Source organism: Schistocerca serialis, chromosome 1 (assembly GCF_023864345.2).
Source record: "Schistocerca serialis cubense isolate TAMUIC-IGC-003099 chromosome 1, iqSchSeri2.2, whole genome shotgun sequence".
Classification (NCBI taxonomy): domain Eukaryota; kingdom Metazoa; phylum Arthropoda; class Insecta; order Orthoptera; family Acrididae; genus Schistocerca; species Schistocerca serialis.
In genome coordinates, this window is record NC_064638.1 from 367,330,313 (window position 1) to 367,356,302 (window position 25,990).

At 40.8% G+C, this 25,990-nt stretch overlaps 1 protein-coding gene across 1 annotated transcript in view; it reads left to right on the forward strand.

The window, feature by feature from the left end:
• Nucleotides 1-25,990, forward strand: part of LOC126470487 (guanine nucleotide exchange factor DBS-like) — a 234,674-nt gene that overhangs the window by 37,836 nt on the left and 170,848 nt on the right. Inside the window, exons 2-3 of the mRNA XM_050098360.1 lie at nucleotides 698-775; nucleotides 16,424-16,538. Coding sequence (XP_049954317.1) covers nucleotides 706-775; nucleotides 16,424-16,538 — 185 coding nt within the window. The 5' untranslated portion in view covers nucleotides 698-705. The remainder of the gene's footprint in view (nucleotides 1-697; nucleotides 776-16,423; nucleotides 16,539-25,990) is intronic.

Sequence of the window (25,990 nt, forward strand, 5' to 3'; positions counted from 1 at the left end):
ATTGCTGGCAGTGGTGGTCTTGAGAATGTACAATCACAAGACCAGACTCTGGACGGCATTCATAAACAGCAATCCAGGGGGTGTTTTCCAACCGCATAATGCTTGCCCACATATTGCTGTTATAACCCAACGTGCTCTTCAGAGTGTCAACATGTTGGCTTGGTCTGCTCGATCACCAGATCTGTCTCCAATCAAGCACATAAGGTACATCATCGAATGACAACTCCTGCGTCATCAGCAGTCAGCATGATTTGTCCCTGTATTGGCTGACCAAATGCAACAAGCATGGAACTCTATCTCACAAACTGACATTCGGCACCTATACAACACAATGCATGCATGTTTGCATGCTTGCATTCAACGTTTTGGAGGTCACACTGGTTATTAATGTACCAGCATTTCACATTTGCAATGATTTATCTTGCGCTTACAATAAATTGTGATGCTGCAGTGTTAATCACTTAAATATGTTATCTAGACAAATGTAGTCCCAAAATGTTATTACTCTAGAGTAATTATTTTTTGGTGTTGACCTTTTTTCCCATCATTGTGCTAGCCTTTGGGACAAGAATGGAAATTAAAAACAATTTTATACTTCAAGTGTGCATTATCATTTATTCGTAATTGTTTGATTTATTAATTATTTTTTACATGGAGATTTCCAGTAATTTTGTTAACTGTAGCAACATTTTTGCAGATGATGTAATGGAGACAAATGAACTGGCAGTCCGAGATGTTGTTGATCTGCTTCATGCAAAATTTGCCATTATAACTGGTAAGTTGTATAATAATAAATAATTTTCATGGTATTAATATATATATATCTTCACCTAAGAGCATGATGGTTAATCTAGGGTCACATAAAAAACTGACTTGCAACTGCAGGGGAATAGGGGAATATGGAGAAAGGAGGAAGTTGTCAATGAAAAGTAGCCACAAGATCCAAATGATATCTCTCTCTATTTTTTTTAGATAAAACAATGCATACCAATGTGTTTGTTTGAACTGGCAGTACTTAACAGCATTATTGTTTCCAGATCTCTCCTGGGAAACTGTCAAACAGTTCCCAGCAGAATTGTGTGGGTTTAGGAGCAACTTAAGTGTGTAACATGTCTTTTTGTGCGGACATTCACAAACAAAGGTCACATTGACAGTCACATGGGCTGTCAGACTGCAATGTCTAGTTAGTCTTATTAGTGTTGTCTGCTTGTGTCTGTATGTGTGGATGGATATGTGCGTGTGTGCGAGTGTATACCTGTCCTTTTTTCCCCCTAAGGTAAGTCTTTCCGCTCCCGGGATTGGAATGACTCCTTACCCTCTCCCTTAAAACCCACTTCCTTTCGTCTTCCCCTCTCCTTCCCTCTTTCCTGATGAGGCAACAGTTTGTTGCGAAAGCTTGAATTTTGTGTGTATGTTTGTGTTTGTTTGTGTGTCTATCGACCTGCCAGCGCTTTTGTTCGGTAAGTCACCTCATCTTTGTTTTTATATATAGTCTTATTAGTGTTGTGACATAGCCACTTGTGATTCCTATGTCATCTGCTGAATGGTTCTGGCTGCATAGTTACATATGTGGGAAACTGCAGTACAGTTTGTCCAATACAGCAGCGAGAGCAGAGTCTATGATGCCTAGTTAAAAGGAACATTCTTTTTACAGTAGCCCAGGAACTGTTTGTGAGTAACAGACACCCTGTGACATCCCTAGCTGTACTCTGAGACAGTGGTGGCTGGTGGCAGCAAAGACATTGCTGACACAAGTCGTCTTGTTAGCTTGGTGCTACAAGGCCAAGCTGGGCAACTGAGATACACCAGTGCTGTGTGACATTAGTGGGAAGTGGACAGGTTCCATGTTGAACGCCAGATCCTTGGAGACTGGCTGTAGTGTCTGGCAATGGCAGTACTGCTCAATGATGTTGAAGTAACTTTGCCATATGTTCAACCGGTGACTGGTGCAGAGGCTGCACCAGTCAACTGGACGACGCTGAAGGAATGCTGATATCATCTGTGTTGGGATCGTGTAGTGTGCGTTTATTTCCACCTCAACCTGCATCGTTCCTGCACCCATTCCCCCCCCCCCGCTCTCTCCCTCCTCACTCCCTGCTCATTATGATCCTCACCAGGCGATGTTATCGAGCTGATTTGTGTGTTATACTGCAACCACTACCGTCAGTCCTGAAACTTGAGACATTATTGGCTTTTTCAAGGTCACCACTGCCATCAGTTCAGAAACTTGAGCCATTATTACTGTGAAGGAGATTGTAGAGAGTACTTCCAATTTTACTATATATTAAGGTATGGAGTGAGGGAAAAATGACTTGTTAAATGCTGCTGGCAAGCTGTAATTAATCAGTGTTATCTTCATGATCACTGCAAGAACTGTAGGGAACTGTAATATATTCTTAGATTTTTCACTTAATACCGGTACATGAAATTTTGTAAGTAGTCTATCGAGAGACAATTTGTGGGTAAGTTCCTGGGTAATTTTCCTGTATCCTATCAATGAAACTACTGTACATGAACATTAATGTGAGAACTGTGACAATTTTAAAAAGGCACTTATTTCATCCATTTCTGGATACAAAGTATTTGGGACCAGAGGCCTACAGATCATCATCATCGCTCTGTGACAGATAATATTAAGTGTAATAGTTTTAGGGAATGGTTCATCTGTTTTACCCAGTTTATCGTTTAGTCTGTTCATTACAATATCAGCACGAAAATCTAAAATTGTCAGATGTAGTGTAAAGTATAAAGTAGATTTGGATAAAAACTGACAAAATATCACCTGAGAAGCTCTTCATCAGAAATTGCACTAATAATTTTGAGTCAGATCTTCATTTCTCAACCTATTCTGGTTCAATAATATTTAAAGTAAACTGGCAAATTTATTATGACAGTTGTAAATGTCTGAAAAAGTGCTCTGGATAATTTTTGATATAACTTGTGAAGCTGTGGCTGTTTGAGTAAGGGCATTTCGGGATTTTACCACCTGTAATGTTTATCTCCCTCCTGATGATGGAGAGCCTCAGAACTTATTGTCTGCATTGGTTTCTCAACTCCACCCACCTTTCCTAATCTTGGGTGGTTTCAATGTCCACAACCTTTCGTGGGATGGATCCATGATCACGAGCCATGATAAAGACATGGAAAATTTACTGACAGATCTCTACCTCTTTCTCTTGAATACTGGTGCCTCCAAACACTTCACTGTGGCACATGGAACTTACTCGGTCATAGCCCTGCTCTTCTCCCATCCATCCACCGGAGGGTCCACGATTACCTGTGTGTTAGTGACCACTATCCAGTCCTCCTGTCCCTCCCTCAGTGTTACCACCCTGGGTGCCCACCTAGATGGGGTGTACACAATGCTGACTGGGATGCTTTCATCTCTACTGTTGTTCTGAGCTCTCCAATAAATTGAGGCATTGACAAGGCTGTACAGAATCTCGTATCCTTCGAGATCACCCTATCAGAAGGTACTACCTTGGTGGACCTCGGAAATTGCTGAGGCCATTAGAGAGTGTAAGCAGGCTGTCCAGCACCGTAAGCAGCATCCATCGATCGAGCACATCATTACCTTTAAATGGCTCTGTGCCCAGATCTGCCACTTAGTAAAATAACAGAAGCAAGAGTGCTGGGAATGTTATGTTTCAACCACTGGAACATGTACACCACCTCCACAGGTCTGGATGATCAGATGCCTGTATGTATACCAGTCCTGTGCAGGTGCACTTGTCATTTCCTTGATTGGTGCTGTTTTCAATGACCCAGATGCCGTAGCTGAACATTTTGTTCTGTATTATGCTCGAGCCTCTGCATCTGAGAACTAACAATCTGCCTTTCTTGTCCTTAAAGAGAGAATGGAGTGATTGCACTTATCTTTCAATACACACCACCTGGAGCCCTATAATGCTCCATCAGTGAGTGGGAATTCTTTAGTGCCCTAGCCCTTTTCCCTGATAAAGCTCCAGGGCTAGATCCCATCCACACCCAAATGCCCAAACTTGTATCAGTGTCAAACTCACAAACAGCCTTGGATACAGGACGGGGTCAACAACATTCGAGGAATAACCAACAAAGAAAGCAAGTTAAATAACTTACTCAAAGAGAGGAAAGTGGACATTGCAATAATAGCAGAAACTAAGAAAAACTAAAAGGAACAAAAGATTTGACAGACTACTGGATGGCTTACAGTGGCATCCCACAAAGAAAATGAGCCAGTGCTGGAGTATCGATTTTAGTTAATGATAAATGGAAATATTTGTGAATACAGATTCATAAATGAAAGAATAATGACAGTCAGATTTCAAATTCCAAGACGTCATCTAACAGTTATACGTGTCTACAGCCCAGAAGAGGGAAGGAAGGATGATACTAATACTTGTTATCATGATCTTCAGAAAAAAGTTAACAATAACAACAAAACAGATCATGTTGTCATCACTGGCGATTTTAAGGCAACAATTGGAAATCTACCAGTACCAGGAATAGGAGAACTATTTGGAGAAAAGGCCCTTAATAATAAGGACATGAACTATGTCAGTTTGCCTCCTTCAACAATTTTAAAATTATTAACACATTTTATAGAAGGAAAGACATTCACAAGTTTACATGGAGTGCACGAGGATTAAGGTCTGTGATTGATTACATACTAAATAATGATAAAATGAAGAGTCTTGTGCAAGGTACATGTATTTATAGAGTAAGTTGCACACAGTCCCTGGCCAATTTATTAGACAAACTACAGTTTTTAACCAGATTATGATTTTTGTTTAACGAAATTTGTTTTTTCAATACATAAATTGTGATAAAATGATTATGTGTAGTCTACTTCATAACTAAAGTGATATAACAAATAAACAAAATGTAGTATTTGTTGAAAATATTTTGTTTCAATAATTACGACAAAAATTAAAATATTGTGAAAGTGAAAACATTAGTTTTAATACCTTGTTGAGCCAACTTTTGCAGCTATGAGAGCCTTAATACAATGTGGCGTGCTGGCGTGCTGTCGATGCAGGACTGTATTGTGTCCTGCATTTGTGGATGATAATACCACACATGGATGATCTTCTCTAAGAGCTGTGTTTTTCTTGTGATGACATCTTTTGCCATCTCCCTCTTCATTAGTTCCCATACATTTTCTATGGGGCTCGGGTCGGGACTATTACGTGGCCTGTCTAACAGAGGGATAGTTTGTTCCATCATAAAGGATTTAACTGACCTGGCTGTGTGACAGGGAGCTCCATTGTGCATAAAGATAAATGGTTCCCCATTTGGGAACCATTCTCTGAGCTGTGGTATTAACCGATTTTGCAGGACTTCCTTGTACTGGTCTTGCCTCATTATGCCTTTAACCATGTAAAGATGTCCTGTACCCGTGCCACAGATGACAGACCAAATCATCACCTTAGTTGTGTGTTTTAAGGTCTGAATAATGCAGACTGGATGAAATTTTTCTCCTGTTTGATGGCCCACGTACTGAGATTTGTTAGTTAAAATTTCAATCATGCTTTCATCGCTGAAGCATGTCTGTAATAATCAAGAAACATAATTAATATACTATGAGTAAATGTTCATAGATTATATCATATTGTAAATAATAATCTTAAAGTTAAATTACCAATCTCCAGAAGTCTGCATCCTTATCACACACTGTTTAGCCCACTTCAGACACTTTACATTCATTGTAGTTGTTAACTTTGGCTTTCTAGCTGGTTGACAGACCTTGAAATCAATATACTTCAACTTTCTGCGAACAGTGTGTTCAAATGTATTCACATTAACCTCTTCCAGTTGAGATTTTATCTGTTTTGTTTCTGCAATTCTTTTTTCTATGCAAATTCTTTTGAGAAATCTTTCTGACCTTGGTGTGAAATTGGTTTTATTACACATTTATTCTTCCCTTTGGGGCTCGATTCTTCATCTGAATCAATTTTCTTCTTTATACGCCTCACGCTAGGTTCTGACGTTTCCAACCTTTGTGAAATTTCCCGGTTGGAATACATTTTCGTATTAACGAGAGGTTTGACCTCAGCTTTTTTATGTAGTGAAATTTCCCCTCCTTTACCCATTTTTAAAGGTCACAGTTAGTAATATCTGGCTGTTAAAAAATCAGTTATGATGTCAATATTACGAAATTGATAATCAAAGCGAACAAAGTATTACACCAGTTACACATGAGAACGCCACAGAACAGGTCCTTTCCTGTGCACTCTACTCTGCTCATTGATACCTACAATTGGTCAACAATCCAATGACATGTAGCAACAATAGATACAAAATTCAACAATGTAATAAGTGCCCTGAATAACTGTCATAAATTTTCCAATTAATTGCATTAAATATTGTACTCAACACGTAATTATTACAAATAACATTAAAAATGTGCAGTGTGTCTAATAATTTGGCCAGGAACTGTAGGTAGTGACCAATTCCTTCTAAGCAGTAAGATATGGTTACTATCAAAATGGAAGAAGACAAAGAAACTCCAAAAGAAGCCACAACAAGAGTTGTTCATAGTACATCTTCTGTCAGAATATAGTATTAGGAAACTTTATCTGTACAGACTCCAAGAAAAGCTTGCTTCACTACCAGTCAACAAAGACATCGATATAGAATGGAATAATATCAAAACCTGCATCATTGAAGCAGCCTCAGAAGCACTTGGTAAATGGAAGAAAACAGATGGGGAAAAAGAGACTCATAATTTGGTATACAAAAATTAAAGAAACCATTAAAGAAAAACAAATAGCCGATATGAAGTTTCTACAGACAAAAAACATCAGACAGCTGGGAAATATATAAAATAAAAAGGAATGCTAGGAATGCTACAACACGAACAGCACAAAAAGCACACCAAGGGTCGTGGGACTCATTCATAAGTGTCTCTTAGAACATGATGTACATGATAGACAGCAGTGTGCACACAAGATCATGAAAGCCCTCAACAAGCCAAAAAAAAAAAAAAAGACACTGCCTTTCTGAACATTATACCCAGTGAACAATGGCTAAATCATTATTCAGATTTGTGGTGTACATAGAAGGACGAAGATGACTCTGAAGAAAGTATGTACATGCAACAGTAGATCCAATTACTATGGATGAACTACAACTGGCTTTTAAAGGTCTGAAGAACAGAAAAGCTATTGGACTAGATGGAATAAATGCAGAGCTAACCAGTTAGGTAGGATTACCACTAGATAAGACTTTTACAACTAATAAATGAACGTTGGTCGAACTGCAAGTTCCCAGACCCTTGGTATACAGCAGAAGTAATCTCTCTTTTTCAAAACGGGAAACATAGTGACTGCAAAAACTATCATGGCATATGTCTTCTAAACATTGGCTACAAACTATATGCAAAGATCACCAGTAACCACATGAAGAATACCACAGAAGCTATTATTCCTGAAGAGCAAAATGGATTTAGATCACGTCATTCATACACAGACAATGTGTTTGTAATTAAAAACATCGTAGAAAAACAGAGAATTTAAAGTAGAATCCATATGACCTTTATTGACCTTGAGAAGTTTTTTCTACTTTGTGAGCCATGATAGCCTATGGAAGATTATGTCTGAATGTAGATTTCCTTATCACTTAATAGAGGTAGTGAAAAGTCTTTACAAAGCTGCACGCACTGTAATAAACACAGGTTGGAATTGATTATAAGAAATGATTATTAACCAAGGCGTTAGACAAGGGTGTGGCGTATCACATACCCTTTTTAATATTTATGTTGACTTCATTCTTCACAAATGGAAATAAAGTAAACAAAGGAATTAAGATAACGAATGAGGAACACCAGTGTGTACTTTTGTTTGCTGATGGAGTTGTTGTTATTCTAAAGAATGAAGATGACCTCCAAAGATTAATATACCAGCTGAACAAAATTTGCAAGAAGTACAACTTTAAAATTTCTAGTAAAAGAAAGAAAATGTGGAAATAAAATTTGAACAGCAGACACGAGGTAGCTATGATGAACGAAGGGCTGCCCAAAAACAGCTATATGAGTAGAAACAAAGATATTAGAACAGAATTAAATATTTTCAGCAGGAATCGAAAAAAATCCAAAAATATCCTGAAGATTGGAAACATCACCTCATGAGATTGCCAGGTCACAAAATTCCTCAAAAGATCCTGAACTAGAAGCTGAATGGGAAAAGAGATATTGGAAGATCTAGAAAAAGGTGGGAATGATTTTGTATGAGAGTTCAGAACAGGCAACTGCCTAATCCTTAACAGGACAATGATGATGATGATGATGATGATGATGATGATGATGATCTGTCAGCAGACAGCGTCATATCCTTACTATCTTCAGCTGTACCTGGAACAAGGGTGAGTTCCCTTTCCAATTGTGAGAAAGCTCCATCGTCCTGGTACTGAAACTGGACAAACATCCTCTACAGATGGAAACCAATTGTTCTATTAGCCTCACCAATGTTCTCTGTAAGTTGCTCAAACACATTGTGAGCCAGTAGCTGTGTTGGCTCCTTGAGTCTCTGGGCCATCTGGCTCAGTCCTAGGACAGTTTTCCGCAAGGCTGTTCCACTGTTGATATTTTGGTTTACCTAGAGTTTGCCATCTTGGACAGCTTTTGATTGACATCACAGCCATATTGTAGCCTTCTTCAACGTACAAAAGGCTTATGACATCAAATAGCAACACCACATCCTCGTAGCCTTACATTCGAGTGACGTTTCTGAAACCCAGAACCTCTTGTCCAGAACCTCTTGTCACACCACACTTTCTTCTTTTGAGTTGGTGGTCTAGCAGCGACTGTAGGGTTCTTCAGTATCACCTTCCTTGTATGCTGATTATTTTTGCTTTTACTATTGCTCCTCTAGTGTGGGTGTTGCTGCATGCCAACTATAGTGTGCCATTCGAAAGGTACTGTCAGGGACCCTATAATGAATCCTCCTCCTCTAACATTACCTTTTTCTTTATAGAGATACCCCTTTTCATTTATACTACCAATTCTTCTTTCGATAGACGTTATCTCAGCTGTTTCACTGAAAGAATTCATATGATTTTTTATATGATGTATTATATTTCAAGCTATAAAACGTATAAAAAAGAAATTAATCTGTTACAATCGATATGTACTAACAGTTAAAATTACTCTTCTTTCAAGAATAATCGAAACTACAAAACTTCTGGAATTCTTGAAATTCATTTTATTAATTGTGCAATCTAACGCTAATTATTAAATTTGTTTCTAGATTTATTTGTGAAATAATGATGGTAAAGATTCTTCCCCTGTGGAGAAAGTTTGTAAACTCTTTTGCCTTGTGAACTCTTTGGAAATTGTGACTACTGCAGAATGTTAAGTAGTGGTGGGCATGCCTCTGATGGAAACACACATATTTTGTTAAACTTGTCAACAACAATGTAATTATTGGTTTTTTAAATGGGGAAATTGTAAAGTCAGTGTGATTTAGAAGACTGGGATAAAACAGAAAGATACTTGTAGCAACATGCAAATCTTCATCAGTTATTTAGCGCAACAAGAACCCGCAACGTTAAATCAAAATTTTCAGCAGCGAGATGTACTCCTAGACACAACAAGATTTTGAGCCAGCAACAACTACTTTCAGTTTTCCGGCACCAAAACTCGTGCCTTGCATTTCTGTCGCTATTGGACTGTTCATCCACAATCAGAGCCTTATCTTGGTGACCAATTACTCAATGTGGTGAAGACTTGTAACTTTTTGGGAGTGCTCTTCAATGCCTGGCTGATGGCTTCTCCATCTTTGTCAACCTAAGCAGATGTGCTGGCTATGCCTTAATGCACTTCGCTGCCTCAGAAACAGCAGCTGGGATGCAGATTGCACTAGCATTGTGCAGTTTTACACAAGCCCTGATCCTGTCCCACCTTGATTATGGGAGTCTGGCATACAATTTGGCATCACCCTCAGCATTGCAGTCACTGGACCCAATACACCACTATGGGATCCAATTTGCAACATTGTCCTTTTGAATTAGCCCTGTGTACAGCCTAATTGTGGAGGATGGGGTTCCACCTCTACAGATGAGGTGCCTACAAAAGCTACTCAGTTACGCTATACATGTTTGTGGCTCCCTAAAGCATCCAAACTACCTTGTCCTTTTTCCAAGTTGGAGATCCACCCCTCACAACAGAGATCCAGGACTGGGGTCAGAATTGCAACTCGACTATAGTGTGTCTGCTCTGAACTCAAATTCCCCCACTGTCATCTCTTGTCAGGGAGCAATCGCGTACGCCCGCATGGATATACTCCAATCTCTGTTTTGTCTTGATTTATCCTTTGTGCTGAAAGATTCAGTTGACCCCCTGGTGTTTTGCCATGTGTTACTGGCTATCCTTGATGAATTTTCAGGTTTGGAAGCGGTATCCACTGATGGGTCAATGTCTGATGGACAAACCGGTTTTGCACACACACATACAATGTGCAGTGAACTACGCTCTTTGCCAAGGTGTATTCAGTGTCTCCACTGCCAAATTGGTGGCCATCAAACGAGCCCTTTGTCACGCTTGTTTACGCACTGGCAAGATATTTCTAATCTGTAGTGACTTCATGAGCAGCCTTTAGGCTGCAGAGCAGTGCTATTCACACCACCCATTAGTCATGATGATCCAGGATCTTCTATCTGACCTCCATCAAGCTAGACAGCCAGTTGTCTTTGTTTGAACCCCTGGCCATGTTGGGATCTCAGGTAATGAACATGCTGACTGCTCTGCAAAGTTAGCTACCAGGATGCTGAATTTTCAAATGGGACACAGAAATGGACCTTCGGTCAACTCTGCGCATGAATTGTTTGGTGTCTGGAACTCAGAATGGTTTGCTCTGGTCTCCCCAAACAACCTGAGGGCAATAAAGAAGACCATGACAGTGTGGCTGTCTTCCCTTCACACTTCCCGCAAGGAATCCACTGTCATTTGTTGGCTACACATTGGCCACACTTGGCTGACCCACAGCCACACACTCTGACATGAAGACCCACCTTATTGCTGATGTTGTACCTGCATGATGGTTGCCCACAGTCTAATAGACTGCCCAAATTTGGCTGTTTTAATGCAATATATTAAACTTCCTGAGATGCTGTTTCTGGTGCTGGTGGATGATGCCAAAGTGGCTGACCTGGTTTATGTTTCACTCGCGAAGAAAGTTTCTACTTATTTATATAAGGTGGGGCACTTTGGCCTCATTGACCACCTGCTGTGGTGCAGGGGACCTGTGATGGCCCTTGCCCAGCAGTCTGGCCTGACCCCTATCCTTCCCACCTTTTTATTCTCCTTATTCTTTTACATTTGGTGTTTTCAATGTTTTGTCCTTTCTTAATTTTCATCATCTTGTCTGTGTTGCTCATTTTCTTGAGCTAACATAATGTGAGGTGGTGCTAGTGGGATGCAGAGGATGTCTCTCCCACCGCATACCATGCTCTAGGGACCTCCAGCTGCGTTCTGCACAGAGTGGCTCGCCCATCTTACCCCCTCTCACTCCTCTCCTATTTCTCCCTGATTTTATCTTTGTCCTATTGTATCTTGCTTACAACTGGTCTTCCCAGGAGTTGCTTTTTATATCCTCCTCCAGAGGGTTATTTCTGGTTCAGTAGATATAGGATGAAGGGTCTGATGACCTCACAGTTTGGTCCCTTAATCTCCAACAACCAGCCAGCAGTATATTGCAGTCAGCCAGGGAACAAGTATCAGTGTTAGGATTACATGATGTATTCATTTGTGATGGTAGTTGCAACTGTGTGCAAGGGCCTTGACTGGCTATTACAACAGAACTTTGTTATCATGAGAAAGACCATGGTCATACTTGAACTGAAGTTTTTGTGTGAACATTAGATAAACATTTGCCTCATCCATTGCTATGTAGCGAGTTTTTGTGTCCTTATTGGTACTGCTCATATTAAAATCCACATAGCAAGTAGAGCATTAAACCTTCCAGTTCTAGGGAAGCTAAATTGTCTAGGGTTAGTCCAGCTGATGTTTTATAGAGACATAATTTGTAGAACTGTGAATAGGATCTGTTCCTGAACTGTATTAGGTGCGGTGTGTGTGATACAAAAACTGTTTGAATATTTGGATTTTTTCTTGTAAAAGTAGTTAAATGATTTCAGTATCTACTTCCTCAGTACCCCACGGTATCAATTAAGAGTTCCTTTTCAACTTTGGAGAGCAGATAATATCAATAAGTGGAATGCAGGCTAAAGGTTACCAATTTGCCACTATTTTCAGGTTACATTTGTCAGTAGTTTACAGGCCCTTATTATGTGAGTGACTATATATATTATGATAAAAATTAATAGACTAAAATGGAAATCCAACCATCCACACCACCACATATTCTGCAGCGATGTTAATACCAGCTTGTTTGGATAGGGTTTCAATGCATGGGTAGTTACATACCCAAAGTACTTGTGTTTGACCTGTGTAAAATTACAGAACATTTAAACATACTCACTCATGTCTAAAATGTATTCTTTTAAATGTATGTGTATCTCCATCAACATGTTCATCATAAGAATCCCCACACTGTACCTCGTCCTATCATTGCTACCTCTGGATCACAGGGTACCGGGTTCAATTCCTGGCCGGGTTGGGGATTTTCCCTGCCTGGAGACTGGGCATTTGTGTTGTCCTCATCATTCCATCATCATTTATGAAAGTGGCTAGATTGGACTGTTTACAGATTGGGAATATGTACGGGTGCTGATGACCTGCAGTTGAATGCCCCACCAACCAAACATTGTCACCATCACCTCCTGCAGTGAATCTACTATACAGAACATATCAACAGGCTGCTCTGGTTCTACATTCATGCAAAGTAGCTTTCCAGTGTTTTCTGGCACAATATCATGTGAATCAAGCAGTAGCGTTTTTGTTTGCAGCTTAACTGGTTTGCCCCTTAAGACAGATGAACCTTGCCTCAATACGTCATTGGCGATAGTTCTTTCTAGCTGGAATGTTGTCTCTCTAAGTTCTGCTATACATTGCCGAAGGTCAATTTTGGCATAATACTCTAACAGAAAGTCTAATCCCAAGATCATACAGTAACCTTTGCTTACACAAGGTACTACTTGCACACATTACTTAAACTAAACCACCCCAACCTGAAAATTCAATCTCACTGAATCTAATGTCTTAACCATCTCCCACCTCATACAACTTACAGCTCAACTGAGTCAGTCACTTCTGACCTACAAGATTCCGACTTGAGGCCATTACCCCCCCCCTCCCCCCCTCTTGCGTCCAACTAAAACTTCTGTTCTCTGCCTTCCACAATTCCTACTATACCACATTCAACCTCTGCTTACGTATCTGTAGCATGAAAATTTAAAGAGGAAGTTGCCCAATGGACTTCAGGGTCCCTCTAGCTTTCAACATCTGTCCACTTCCCCCTAGTCTTTTGGCCATCATTAACCCTTCAGTCTCATTGATGATGTCCATCCATACCATTCTTACCCCATTGAGGCTACCAACATTGCCTCTGGACAAGCTGTGCCCATCCACACCCATCACATCTCACATTAGTAGAAAAACTTCTCAGTTATCATGAACCCCTGTTGCCAAAGTTAATTTCTTTAAATTCTTTAGCCATTCAGACAGCAACGTACATATCTTTCAATGTACCTGTACAAACGCTTCTTGACGTATTGGACATCAGGCTCCTCAGGAAGGCATTTTGTGCCCTGTGTTCGGCTTCATGGAGTGTAATCCTATTTGCTTTGTCACTGTCCCCCAACTCATATGTTTGCCCATTAATTTAATGTATCCCAACCGAAAAACTTTATACTGTCTCAATACGCCACCCTGTCTCACAGTGCCACTTAACTGTTTGTGGAAGAACTTTGAACTGTTGTGTTTTTAATACTGTTGTAGGAGGCCTTGTTTCAAATGATCAAATGTCCGTGCATTTCTCATCCTCTCTCTACATCTGACAAAAGTTTTTACCTCCTGAAACAACCATAATTTTGCTACTTGCAATAACTGATCATCTGACCATCCTCCAATGTTTTATGATGATTACAGATCGCTCAAAAAAGACATTACATTCTCAATTGATGTGCCAAAAAACAGTGACTAAATTGGCGACAGCTGGCTCTGTCTGTTTCCAAAATTTGCTCTAGGAATTCTGACTCAACTGCAATACCTCTTGCTGGGCAAAACCCTATACCAGACTCTGTCATTGTGGAACCTGCATCTCCACTGCACAAATAAGTATAACACATTATAAATCAACAATAGCTTATTCTCTCACAACTGTGAAACATTAATTTATACTCTACACCTCATTGTGAGCCATCTTGATTCAGTGCATTGCCTAGCCATATAGGCATACTGGTGACAAATGAATCAGCCTGTTGCCTCAACCCAGCACAAAGTGCAGTGTGCCCTAGCAATTACAATGGGAACACCTTATGGGCTGCAAATACGATTCCCCGGTATTACCTCAAAATTGTGACATGTCAGCCGGTTCTAATGGCTCCATTAATATAGCCTTCAAATTTCAATGAGTTTCTCGCCTAAACCCCATCCCCCTTGCACAGTGTAGAAACAAAGAGTTTGTTCACTTACCCTACTGTGTGATCACACCGTGAACTGCAGATGTGATGATGTGCTGCGTGGAGGTATGACGTCAAAACCAAGGCCCAGTCATCCCATTGGAAACTGTCTGAAGAGACAAAAACGTTCGACGAGTTTAATCACATGTGAAGGTTATTCTCACTGTTTTCTTCGATTACAATGGGATAATGCCTCAAGAGTTCCAGTCTTACGGTTGTGAAGTCAATAAGGAATACAATGTCAACGGCAGCTGTATGCATCCTCTTTGGTTTGAAGCTGGCACAGTACTTACAGTAGAATATCTTTGGCTTCCCTCTGACAACCATGCCTCCATCCTTGCTACCCTCCCTGTTTTCCTTTCCCTGTTGCTTCATAACCTGGGTTGTGAGTAACTGAATCTACTTTCCCTTCTTCCCTTTCTTTCCCCTCTCTCCTCCCTGATGAAGGAACATTTGTTCCGAAAGCTAGGAACGTAAATTTTGGTTCTGTTTTTTGTGTATCTATCGGCTGTACTGAGCTGAGGTAAGTACTTGCCAGCCCCTCTATCTCTTTGTTAGTATTTGTTTCACATCTTTATATGAGATTTTCCATTAATCATTTAGAAAGTATCAGATACACTAACTAACCAATAAATTGCAGACCCAACTCACTCATGAGAAATTGAACTTATTGACCTGCCAGTAGAAGGCGTTGGGAGACAAATGAAATGGTGGGCATCAGAACAAGTTGCTTTTCCTACTACTTCAGTGAAGTTCGCTGTTGTTAAATCTTTCTTTCAGTATCTCAGATATTTGGTGAATTGTTACCTTTATTCCTTAAATTATAGGTATTCAGTAATGTATGAGTATACCTGGGTAAGTAAAACTGAGTTGTTATCTCCATGTGCATTCCACAAGAACCTTTTCATTGAGCATACTAACAGCATAATAAAATAATTAAATGAAAAATAGGACCAACAAGAATTTAATGTGATTTATGTAAGATGAAAATTTAAATATTTTCAATGAACTAAGGTTTTAGGACTCAACTTGCAGTTAATAATTGTGTGATCATGTTTCATGTTATGTGATGTCTGCTTGGAGAAAGATTACTATTGATGTGTGAAGGGGTTGGTATTTGGTCTGTTTCTGCTCTTGTTAGCTCTGAGAAAGGATAAAAGTTTGATAGTTTGATAACAAAATCTTGACCTTTTTATTACTGTGTTTGTTACGAAGTGCTGGCTTTGAACTATGAGTGTTTTTCTGTTCTTACATTGTATTTTATTATCTGTCCTGTGTTTTATTGATTTGCTTTTTCTTAATAAGGCAGAGAAAATTGTTCTTATAGTGATGACGCAAATATTGTAACGTCCAATTTTCAGCAGAACTACTGATTGGTTTTGTGCTAGATTGTCATTTTACTTAAAACAAATATCATTTTGTATCCTTGAATACTGACCAGTCCTCTTGCGACTTCAAGACGTCTGCCATCACAGAGGGGCAGACTGGAGCAGTAAGCTAAGGAACAGCCAGGCATGTTACAGTGCAGTGGTCAGAACAGCAACGTATTGTGTTTTGTCCTGCAGCAGATTGTGATTTCACACATGTACACTTTCAAAAAGACAAGCTTTATTTTGGCTGTTATTTTGTATTTAATTAAGAGCAAAGTGTTTTATTTTTTCAGGCTTATTCTTTCATTCGCTGCTCCCCTTGAATCTAAGCCTACACACATTTCCAGACACTCAGGTGTGAAATACTTGCTTTTGAGCAGTTTTGCTGATGACAGACAACAATTCTCAAATTTAAAAATTGCTGTAATCACTTTTGGTTGACATCTACTTCTATTCAAAAGGGACTTTTAAATAGATAGTCTCTCTCTCTGTTTCAGGAGGAAAGTCACGTGATGGGTGTCCAATTATTGTCTTTCCTGATCTGGGTAATTTCTGCGGCTTGGGTGATGAAGAATACAAGCGCCTTATTTTGTACCTCACCTCTGTCCCTTCGTGAGTGATTTTAATAATTGTATTAGTGCAATTCATTGTAGTGACAACCATTCTTTTATTTGAGATATTATTGTCTCTAGTTGTACTATAGCCATAGTGTAAGCACTTTCCAGTTTTCATTGTGTGAATACACCGAAATTGCAAGAACAAGGAAAGTAGTCCAGGATGCTACCATAATGTGACTTAAAAAAGTTGACATTAATATTCTATTCAATTAAACAAATAGGCAGTTCCCACATGTTTTGTAAATTTTATTTTAGTTCTTGGGTAAGGAAAATTCTTAGCTTACAGAGAAACAGGTGACTTATGAAAATGGCTCTGTAAAGTTAACAAATAATTTCTTAAAACTGACTTTTTTCTGTGAATGTTTTATGATCATCACTTCTCCAAAGCAGATTTTTTTTACTACGGGAGTGTTAAGAGTAGCCAGTGATGAAAACTATGTTGTTTATTTCTTTTTTGAGACATGTCGTACGAGGCCCAATGAGAAAGTAAATTCAGTTTTTGATAGCTGCTGTGGCTGCATTGTAACCACAAGTGTCTATATCTGGGCTGACCAGTGTGACACTCATTAATTCTCATATTGCAGACATGGTTACTGCACTTTTCACAACATACTTGCAACTTTGTTTCCTGTTAATGGTCTCTGTCCACACTGATGGCAAATATTTATCATAGCATATTCACATAGACTGTAGTGCTACAGTACCAATCATTAAATTCAATAACCATGACTATTACCTGATATATCAAAAATGAACACAAGCAAAACTTAATTTCTCCAAAAACATAATTATATGCACTTAAACTGAAAATACATATTTTACTTTCATCAAAGTCTTGTCAACTGAATTTGATGACTGCCTCACAAACTTGAGGCATGCTGTCAATAAGCTTTTGTAGGTACTGTGAGTTATATAATATCACACATCCTTAGTGACATTTCAGAGATATTCCTTACTTGTTATGTGAACTCCGTGTGCATACCGGGGGGAGTCATTCCAGATGTGGAAAGGGTCCTTCCGGATGCCATGAAGGGTACAGGATGCACCCATCTGCAGGTGGTCGCTCATGTCGGCACCAATGATGTGTGTCGCTTTGGATCGGAGGAAATCCTCTCTGGCTTCCGGCGGCTATCTGATTTGGTGAAGACTGCCAGTCTCGCTAGCGGGATGAAAGCAGAGCTCACCATCTGCAGCATCGTCGACAGGACTGACTGCGGACCTTTGGTACAGAGCCGAGTGGAGGGTCTGAATCAGAGGCTGAGACGGTTCTGCGACCGTGTGGGCTGCAGATTCCTCGACTTGCGCCATAGGGTGGTGGGGTTTCGGGTTCCGCTGGATAGGTCAGGAGTCCACTACACGCAACAAGCGGCTACACGGGTAGCAGGGGTTGTGTGGCATGGGCTGGGCGGTTTTTTAGGTTAGATGGCCTTGGGCAAGTACAGAAAGGGCAACAGCCTCAACGGGTGCGGGGCAAAGTCAGGACATGCGGGGACCAAGCAGCAATCGGTATTGTAATTGTCAACTGTCGAAGCTGCGTTGGTAAAGTACCGGAACTTCAAGCGCTGATAGAAAGCACCGAAGCTGAAATCGTTATAGGTACAGAAAGCTGGCTTAAGCCAGAGATAAATTCTGCCGAAATTTTTACAAAGGTACAGACGGTGTTTAGAAAGGATAGATTGCATGCAACCGGTGGTGGAGTGTTCATCGCTGTTAGTAGTAGTTTATCCTGTAGTGAAGTAGAAGTGGATAGTTCCTGTGAATTATTATGGGTGGAGGTTACACTCAACAACCGAACTAGGTTAATAATTGGCTCCTTTTACCGACCTCCCGACTCAGCAGCATTAGTGGCAGAACAACTGAGAGAAAATTTGGAATACATTTCACATAAATTTTCTCAGCATGTTATAGTCTTAGGTGGAGATTTCAATTTACCAGATATAGACTGGGACACTCAGATGTTTAGGACGGGTGGTAGGGACAGAGCATCGAGTGACATTATACTGAGTGCACTATCCGAAAATTACCTCGAGCAATTAAACAGAGAACCGACTCGTGGAGGTAACATATTGGACCTACTGATAACAAACAGACCCGAACTTTTCGACTCTGTATGTACAGAACAGGGAATCAGTGATCATAAGGCCGTTACAGCATCCCTGAATATGGAAGTTAATAGGAATATAAAAAAAGGGAGGAAGGTTTATCTGTTTAGCAAGAGTAATAGAAGGCAGATTTCAGACTACCTAACAGATCAAATCGAAAATTTCTGTTCCGACACTGACAATGTTGAGTGTTTATGGAAAAAGTTCAAGGCAATCGTAAAATGCGTTTTAGACAGGTACGTGCCGAGTAAAACTGTGAGGGACGGGAAAAACCCACCGTGGTACAACAACAAAGTTAGGAAACTACTGCGAAAGCAAAGAGAGCTCCACTCCAAGTTTAAACGCAGCCAAAACCTCTCAGACAAACAGAAGCTAAACGATGTCAAAGTTAGCGTAAGGAGGGCTATGCGTGAAGCGTTCATTGAATTCGAAAGTAAAATTCTATGTACCGACTTGACAGAAAATCCTAGGAAGTTCTGGTCTTACGTTAAATCAGTAAGTGGCTCGAAACAGCATATCCAGACACTACGGGATGATGATGGCATTGAAACAGAGGATGACACGCGTAAAGCTGAAATACTAAACACCTTTTTCCAAAGCTGTTTCACAGAGGAAGACCGCACTGCAGTTCCTTCTCTAAATCCTCGCACAAACGAAAAAATGGCTGACATCGAAATAAGTGTCCAAGGAATAGAAAAGCAACTGGAATCACTCAATAGAGGAAAGTCCACTGGACCTGATGGGATACCAATTCGATTCTACACAGAGTACGCGGAAGAACTTGCCCCCCTTCTAACAGCCGTGTACCGCAAGTCTCTAGAGGAACGGAGGGTTCCAAATGATTGGAAAAGAGCACAGATAGTCCCAGTCTTCAAGAAGGGTCGTCGAGCAGATGCGCAAAACGATAGACCTATATCTCTTACGTCGATCTCTTGTAGAATTTTAGAATATGTTTTTTGCTCGCGTATCATGTCATTTCTGGAAACCCAGAATATACTATGTAGGAATCAACATGGATTCCGGAAACAGCGATCGTGTGAGACCCAACTTGCCTTATTTGTTCATGAGACCCAGAAAATATTAGATACAGGCTCCCAGGTAGATGCTATTTTTCTTGACTTCCGGAAGGCGTTCGATACAGTTCCGCACTGTCGCCTGATAAACAAAATAAGAGCCTACGGAATATCAGACCAGCTGTGTGGCTGGATTGAAGAGTTTTTAGCAAACAGAACACAGCATGTTGTTATCAATGGAGAGACGTCTACAGACGTTAAAGTAACCTCTGGCGTGCCACAGGGGAGTGTTATGGGACCATTGCTTTTCACAATATATATAAATGACTTAGTAGATAGTGTCGGAAGTTCCATGCGGCTTTTCGCGGATGATGCTGTAGTATACAGAGAAGTTGCTGCATTAGAAAATTGTAGCGAAATACAGGAAGATCTGCAGCGGATAGGCACTTGGTGCAGGGAGTGGCAACTGACCCTTAACATAGACAAATGTAATGTATTTAGAATACATAGAAAGAAGGATCCTTTATTGTATGATTATATGATAGCGGAACAAACACTGGTAGCAGTTACTTCTGTAAAATATCTGGGAGTATGCGTACGGAACGATTTGAAGTGGAATGATCATATAAAATTTAATTGTTGGTAAGGCGGGTACCAGGTTGAGATTCATTGGGAGAGTGCTTAGAAAATGTAGTCCATCAACAAAGGAGGTGGCTTACAAAACACTCGTTCGACCTATACTTGAGTATTGCTCATCAGTGTGGGATCCGTACCAGGTCGGGTTGACGGAGGAGATAGAGAAGATCCAAAGAAGAGCGGCGCGTTTCGTCACCGGGTTATTTGGTAACCGTGATAACGTTACGGAGATGTTTAATAAACTCAAGTGGCAGACTCTGCAAGAGAGGCGCTCTGCATCGCGGTGTAGCTTGCTCGCCAGGTTTCGAGAGGGTGCGTTTCTGGATGAGGTATCGAATATATTGCTTCCCCCTACTTATACATCCCGAGGAGATCACGAATGTAAAATTAGAGAGATTAGAGCGCGCACGGAGGCTTTCAGACAGTCGTTCTTCCCGCGAACCATACGCGACTGGAACAGGAAAGGGAGGTAATGACAGTGGCACGTAAAGTGCCCTCCGCCACACACCGTTGGGTGGCTTGCGGAGTATCAATGTAGATTTAGATGTAGATGTAGATGAACTTACTGGATGTGTCTGTTCACTTCATCCCAGGTCATTTAATATGATTACAATCCAGGGATGAGCACGCCATATCATTCAGTACCTTCTGTTTTTCCTTGGATGCATTGTCCTTCTAATAGAAAACTGACTAATGTTTTGGGGGCTGCACAGGGTAGCTGCGCGGTCTAGGGCCTCTTGTCATGGTTTGCACAGCTCCCCCCTGTCGGTGGTTCGAGTCCTCCCTCGTGTGTGTGTGTGTGTGTGTGTGTGTGTGTGTGTGTGTGTGTGTGTGTGTTGTCTCCTTAGTGTAAGTTACTTGCCAATGCCCACCACATCCACACACACAGAAGTTTTAAAGATTTTATGAAATTCCATCTCTCTGCCTCATGCCTTGTCACAGTACCTCAGACAAAATCTGAACTTGAAATATAAACATAGCCTAGAGCTGTGCAACAGCAATATGCATTGTCCTTTGATCTGCACCAACAGTGTCATGACCAGCCAGTAGTTGCTGGAAACATGGTGCAAACTTGTGTTTTACAGACGACAGTAATGAGTTCCGATAATGTTTGAGAAATTTGATGCATCCATCACTTGCAAATTTCTTTCTGTCATACAGTTTATAATACATGAAATCTTGTCATTGACTGTAATTTGCTACAAAATTTGTCAAGGGTATGAGGAATAGATAATGGAATACATCGACGATATGCAAATGAGTGTGATTGTGCAGCAAAAGATCTGAGCACTGTGCACAACACAGAATGCAGTGGATGCTTGTTTCTGGTACATTACCATACAAGGTGGAGAAAAATTGTCACGGGATTTTAACCTTGGATAGCTGATTCCAGTAGGAACCAGAATTATTAATGTTGTGTAGACCGACAACGCACCATTTTTAAACTACGGAAAGTTGGCACCACACGCTCCAATTGGCTGTCGGATTGCCCTTCCATTCTTGAGTTGATGGGCTGCGCTATGGTTGTTGTTTCACACATACAAACGTCCATCGTCGTGGATATATTGTGATCTCCGGCAGGCAAAGCATTTGCGGTCATGCGTTGTCCAGAGCATCTGGCAACAGGGCAATTCCGTGGCCAATCGAAGTGCATGGCGCCAAATTTCCATAGTTTAAAAGTAATGTGTTGTCGACCTACACAGCACTAGTAATTTTGGTTCCCACTGGCATCAGCTATCCAGAGTTAAAATTTCGTGACAATATTTTTCTCTATCCTGTATTTGGCAAGGCCCTGTTGAGGTTTACGATGGTGGTTTGAATCTCATTGAGGATGTGGAGTAAAACAACATTGTTGCTCAAAACTATGGAAACAAAATTACAATCCTTGAAGTCGAGGCAAATTTCTAACCTATAAAAGACCAAAGCTAGATTACAATCTCCCGTGCATGGTATTTTGAAACGCAGGATTATTTATTGATTGACTTTTTGGCATGTGATGTAACCAACAACAGCAGAACTTATTACGATCATACAATCCGAAATGAATGATAAGGCAGTTTGAGATTTGAATTTTATGTAAAACCACAAAACACAAAGTCACTGCCACAGTATTACAACAGTGCAGTGTCTGATGACACTAGACTTTTGCTGTGAACATTTTTTCTTTTTACCTAGAGACCCATCTGATTTTGAAGTCTCTTTGTGTCTGACAATTTCGTTGCTGGTGGGACATTAAGGGTGATAATAGTGTTAAACAAGCTATTGCCACTTAGTTATAACTACATACAGCATCATTCTTTGATAAGGAGATACTGAATGTAATAACGAAATAAACGTCAAACGAAAAAACTGCAAAGAACAAAACTTGTCTAGCTTGAAGGGGGAAACCAGATGGCACTATGGTTGGCCCGCTAGATGGCACTGCCATAGATCAAGCAGATATCAACTGCGTTTTTTTTTTTTTTTAAATATGAATCCTCATTTTGTATTACATATTCGTGTAGTATGTAAAGAAATATGAATGTTTTAGTTGGACCACTTTTTCGCTTTGTAATAGATGGTGCTGTAATAGTCACAAACGTATAAGTACATGGTATCATGTAACATTCCGCCAGTGCGGATGGTATTTGCCTCGTGATACATTACCCCTGTTAAAATGGACCATTTACCAATTGCAGAAAAGGTTGATATCATGTTGATCTATGACTATTGTGATCAAATTGCCCAACGGGCATGTGCTATGTGTGCTGCTCAGTATCCTGGATGACATCATCTGAGTGTCCGGACCGTTTGCTGGATAGTTACGTTATTTAAGGAAAAAGGAAGTGTTCAGCCACATGTGAAATGTCAACCACAATCTGCAACAAATGGTGATGCCCAAGTAGGTGTTTTAGCTGCTGTTACAGCTAATCCGCACATCAGTAGCAGACAAATTGCACTAGAATTGGGAATCTCAAAAACGTTGGTGTTGAGAATGCTACATCAACATCGATTGCACCTGTACCATATTTCTATGCATGGCGACAACTTTGAACGTCATGTTCAGTTCTGCCATTGGGCACAAGAGAAATTACAGGTCGATGACAGATTTTTTGCACATGTTCTATTTAGTGACTAAGTGTCATTCACCAACAGCGGTAACATAAACCGGCATAATATGCACTATTGGGCAACGGAAAATGCACAGTGGCTGTGACAAGTGGAACATCACCGACCTTGGTGGGTTAATGTGTGGTGCGGCAGGAAGGGTAATTGGCACCCATTTTATCATTGGCAATCTAAATGGTGCAATGTATGTTGATTTCCTACGTAATGTTCTACCGATGTTACTACAAGATGTTTCACTGCATGACAGAATGGCGATGTACTTCCAATGTGATGGATGTCCTTCACACAAGCTCACGTGCGGTTGAAGCAGTATTGAATAGCATATTTCATGACAGATTGATTGGTCGTCGAAGCACCATACCGTGGCCCGCACATTCACCGGATCTGACGTCCCCGGATTTCTTTCTGTGGGGAAAGTTGAAGGATATTTGCTATTGTGATCCACCAACAATGCCTGACAACATGTGTCAGTGCATTGTCAACACATGTGCGAACATTACAGAAGGCGAACTACTCGCTGTTGAGAGGAATGTCATCACACATATTGCCAAATGGATTGAGGTTGACGGATATCATTTTGAGCATTTATTGCATTAATGTGGTATTTACAGCTAATCAAGCTGTAACAGCATGCGTTCTCAGAAATGATAAGTTCACAAAGGTACATGTATCATATTGGAACAACCGAAATAAAATGTTCAAACGTACCTACGTTCTGTATTTTAATTAAAAAAACATACCTGTTACCAACTGTTCGTCTAAAATTGTGAGCCATATGTTTGTGACTATTACAGAACCATCTATCACAAAGCGAAAAAAGTGGTCTAACTAAAACATTCATATTTCTTTACGTACTACACAAATATGTAATAAAAAATGGGGGTTCCTATTTTTAAAAAAACGCAGTTGATATCTGTTTGACCTGTGGCAGCGCCATCTAGCAGGCCAACCATAGTGCCATCTGGTTTCCCCCTTCAGGCTAGACAAGTTTCGTTCTTTGTAGTTTTTACGTTTGGCGCTTATTTTGTGAGATATTTGGCCCAGTCACGATCAATGGACCACCCTGTTTATCGTGTTCTCTTAAGTGGGCACTGTAAAATTTATTTTGGAGATTCATTATACACAATAATTTATCAACTTGTTTTTAAAGACCCCAATTGTTGTGTCTAGGAATCCTGCATACTCGGTTCGCTAGACAAATAATCAAACAACTCTTCATTACTGAGTTTTATTACAATAAGGCGAGATACTATTACTTAACTTTGATAGATGTGTTGCAAGCAAATGGCAACATACAAAATAATCAGTCTTCTTCAGTATAGGCAAACACAAGTCTGTGCTGCATAGAGATTCCTAACAAAGTGGCTGACGTTGATGTTGCTGTCGAAGTGGGCTACCACCAATCGGGCGTAGCGCTTAAGTCATTTTCACATAGGAGCCACTGCTGTTGCATTGTCATCTTGGAGGGAACGTGCCATTGGCTGACTTCTTCTCATAACCTTCTCTTCCCTGTCATTCCCAAATGGTATGCCGGCACTGACTTTACTCTGTAATGTTCCTCCCCCCCCCCCCCCCCCCCCTCCCCTCCACAAGCGACGTACTGTCATTGTATCTGGAGCTCAACTGGTGGGGTCGGGGGGGGGGGGGGGGGGGGGGGTAGGAGCATGAACGCTTTGCGCTTTGATAGACTGGAAGCTATGTTTGCATGGGACGTCAGACTTCTGGTCGTACCCTGCCATCCGAACTCTGCTCTGGTGGAAATGCCCCTGGAAATCACCCAGAAGGGTAAGTGTCCACCTCCTGTGGCCCATACCATGATATAGAAGGCATGTAGGCATGTCCAGCTCCATTGGTAGGATGAGAGGAAGCAGAGGAGATGGGGGTCCGTCTTCATGGGATTGTCCTGCAGTGTCATGATGACACCCTCTGACGGCTGCTGTGGCTGTGCTATCCTTGGGATCCTTGAATCTGGGGGAAGAGATACAGAAGGATCACCATGCACATGACAGCGGCGAATTCGACTGTGATGTTAGCACTGCAATCCATCTGTGCCTGATATGAGATACATCCATGCGTCAAGTTGACAAGGGATCTTACCTCGCGCCCACTGTCTGCTGCTGCCAAAAACCCTGAAAAAAAAAAAACAATATTATGCAGTGTGAAGTGATACTTGTGGCCTTCCTTCACCGCTGGGTGCTGAGGAGGGTGGAGCAATGTCTAATGGCAGCAGCCGTGAAGAAATTCTGCCGGCAGTGGTCCATCTCATGGATGCGAGTGATAGGAGGCAAGAAACAGTTGCAATGCTTGAGCTCTAGGTTGTGTGGTGTGAAGTTTGTCAATTTGCTGGTTGAAGTTTCTGACAAAATGTTCCACTTCGCCATTTGACTGTGGATGGGACGGGGCACTAGTTAGATGCTGTATGCCATTGCATTCACAGAATGTCTCAAATTCGTGTGATGTGAACTAAGGGCCTTTGTCCAACACTATGGCTTCAGGCAAAACTTTGAGGCAAAAAATAGAGGACAACACCTGAACTGTGCTCTGTGACATTGTCAAGTTCATTGGCACAGCAAAAGGAATCTTGATAT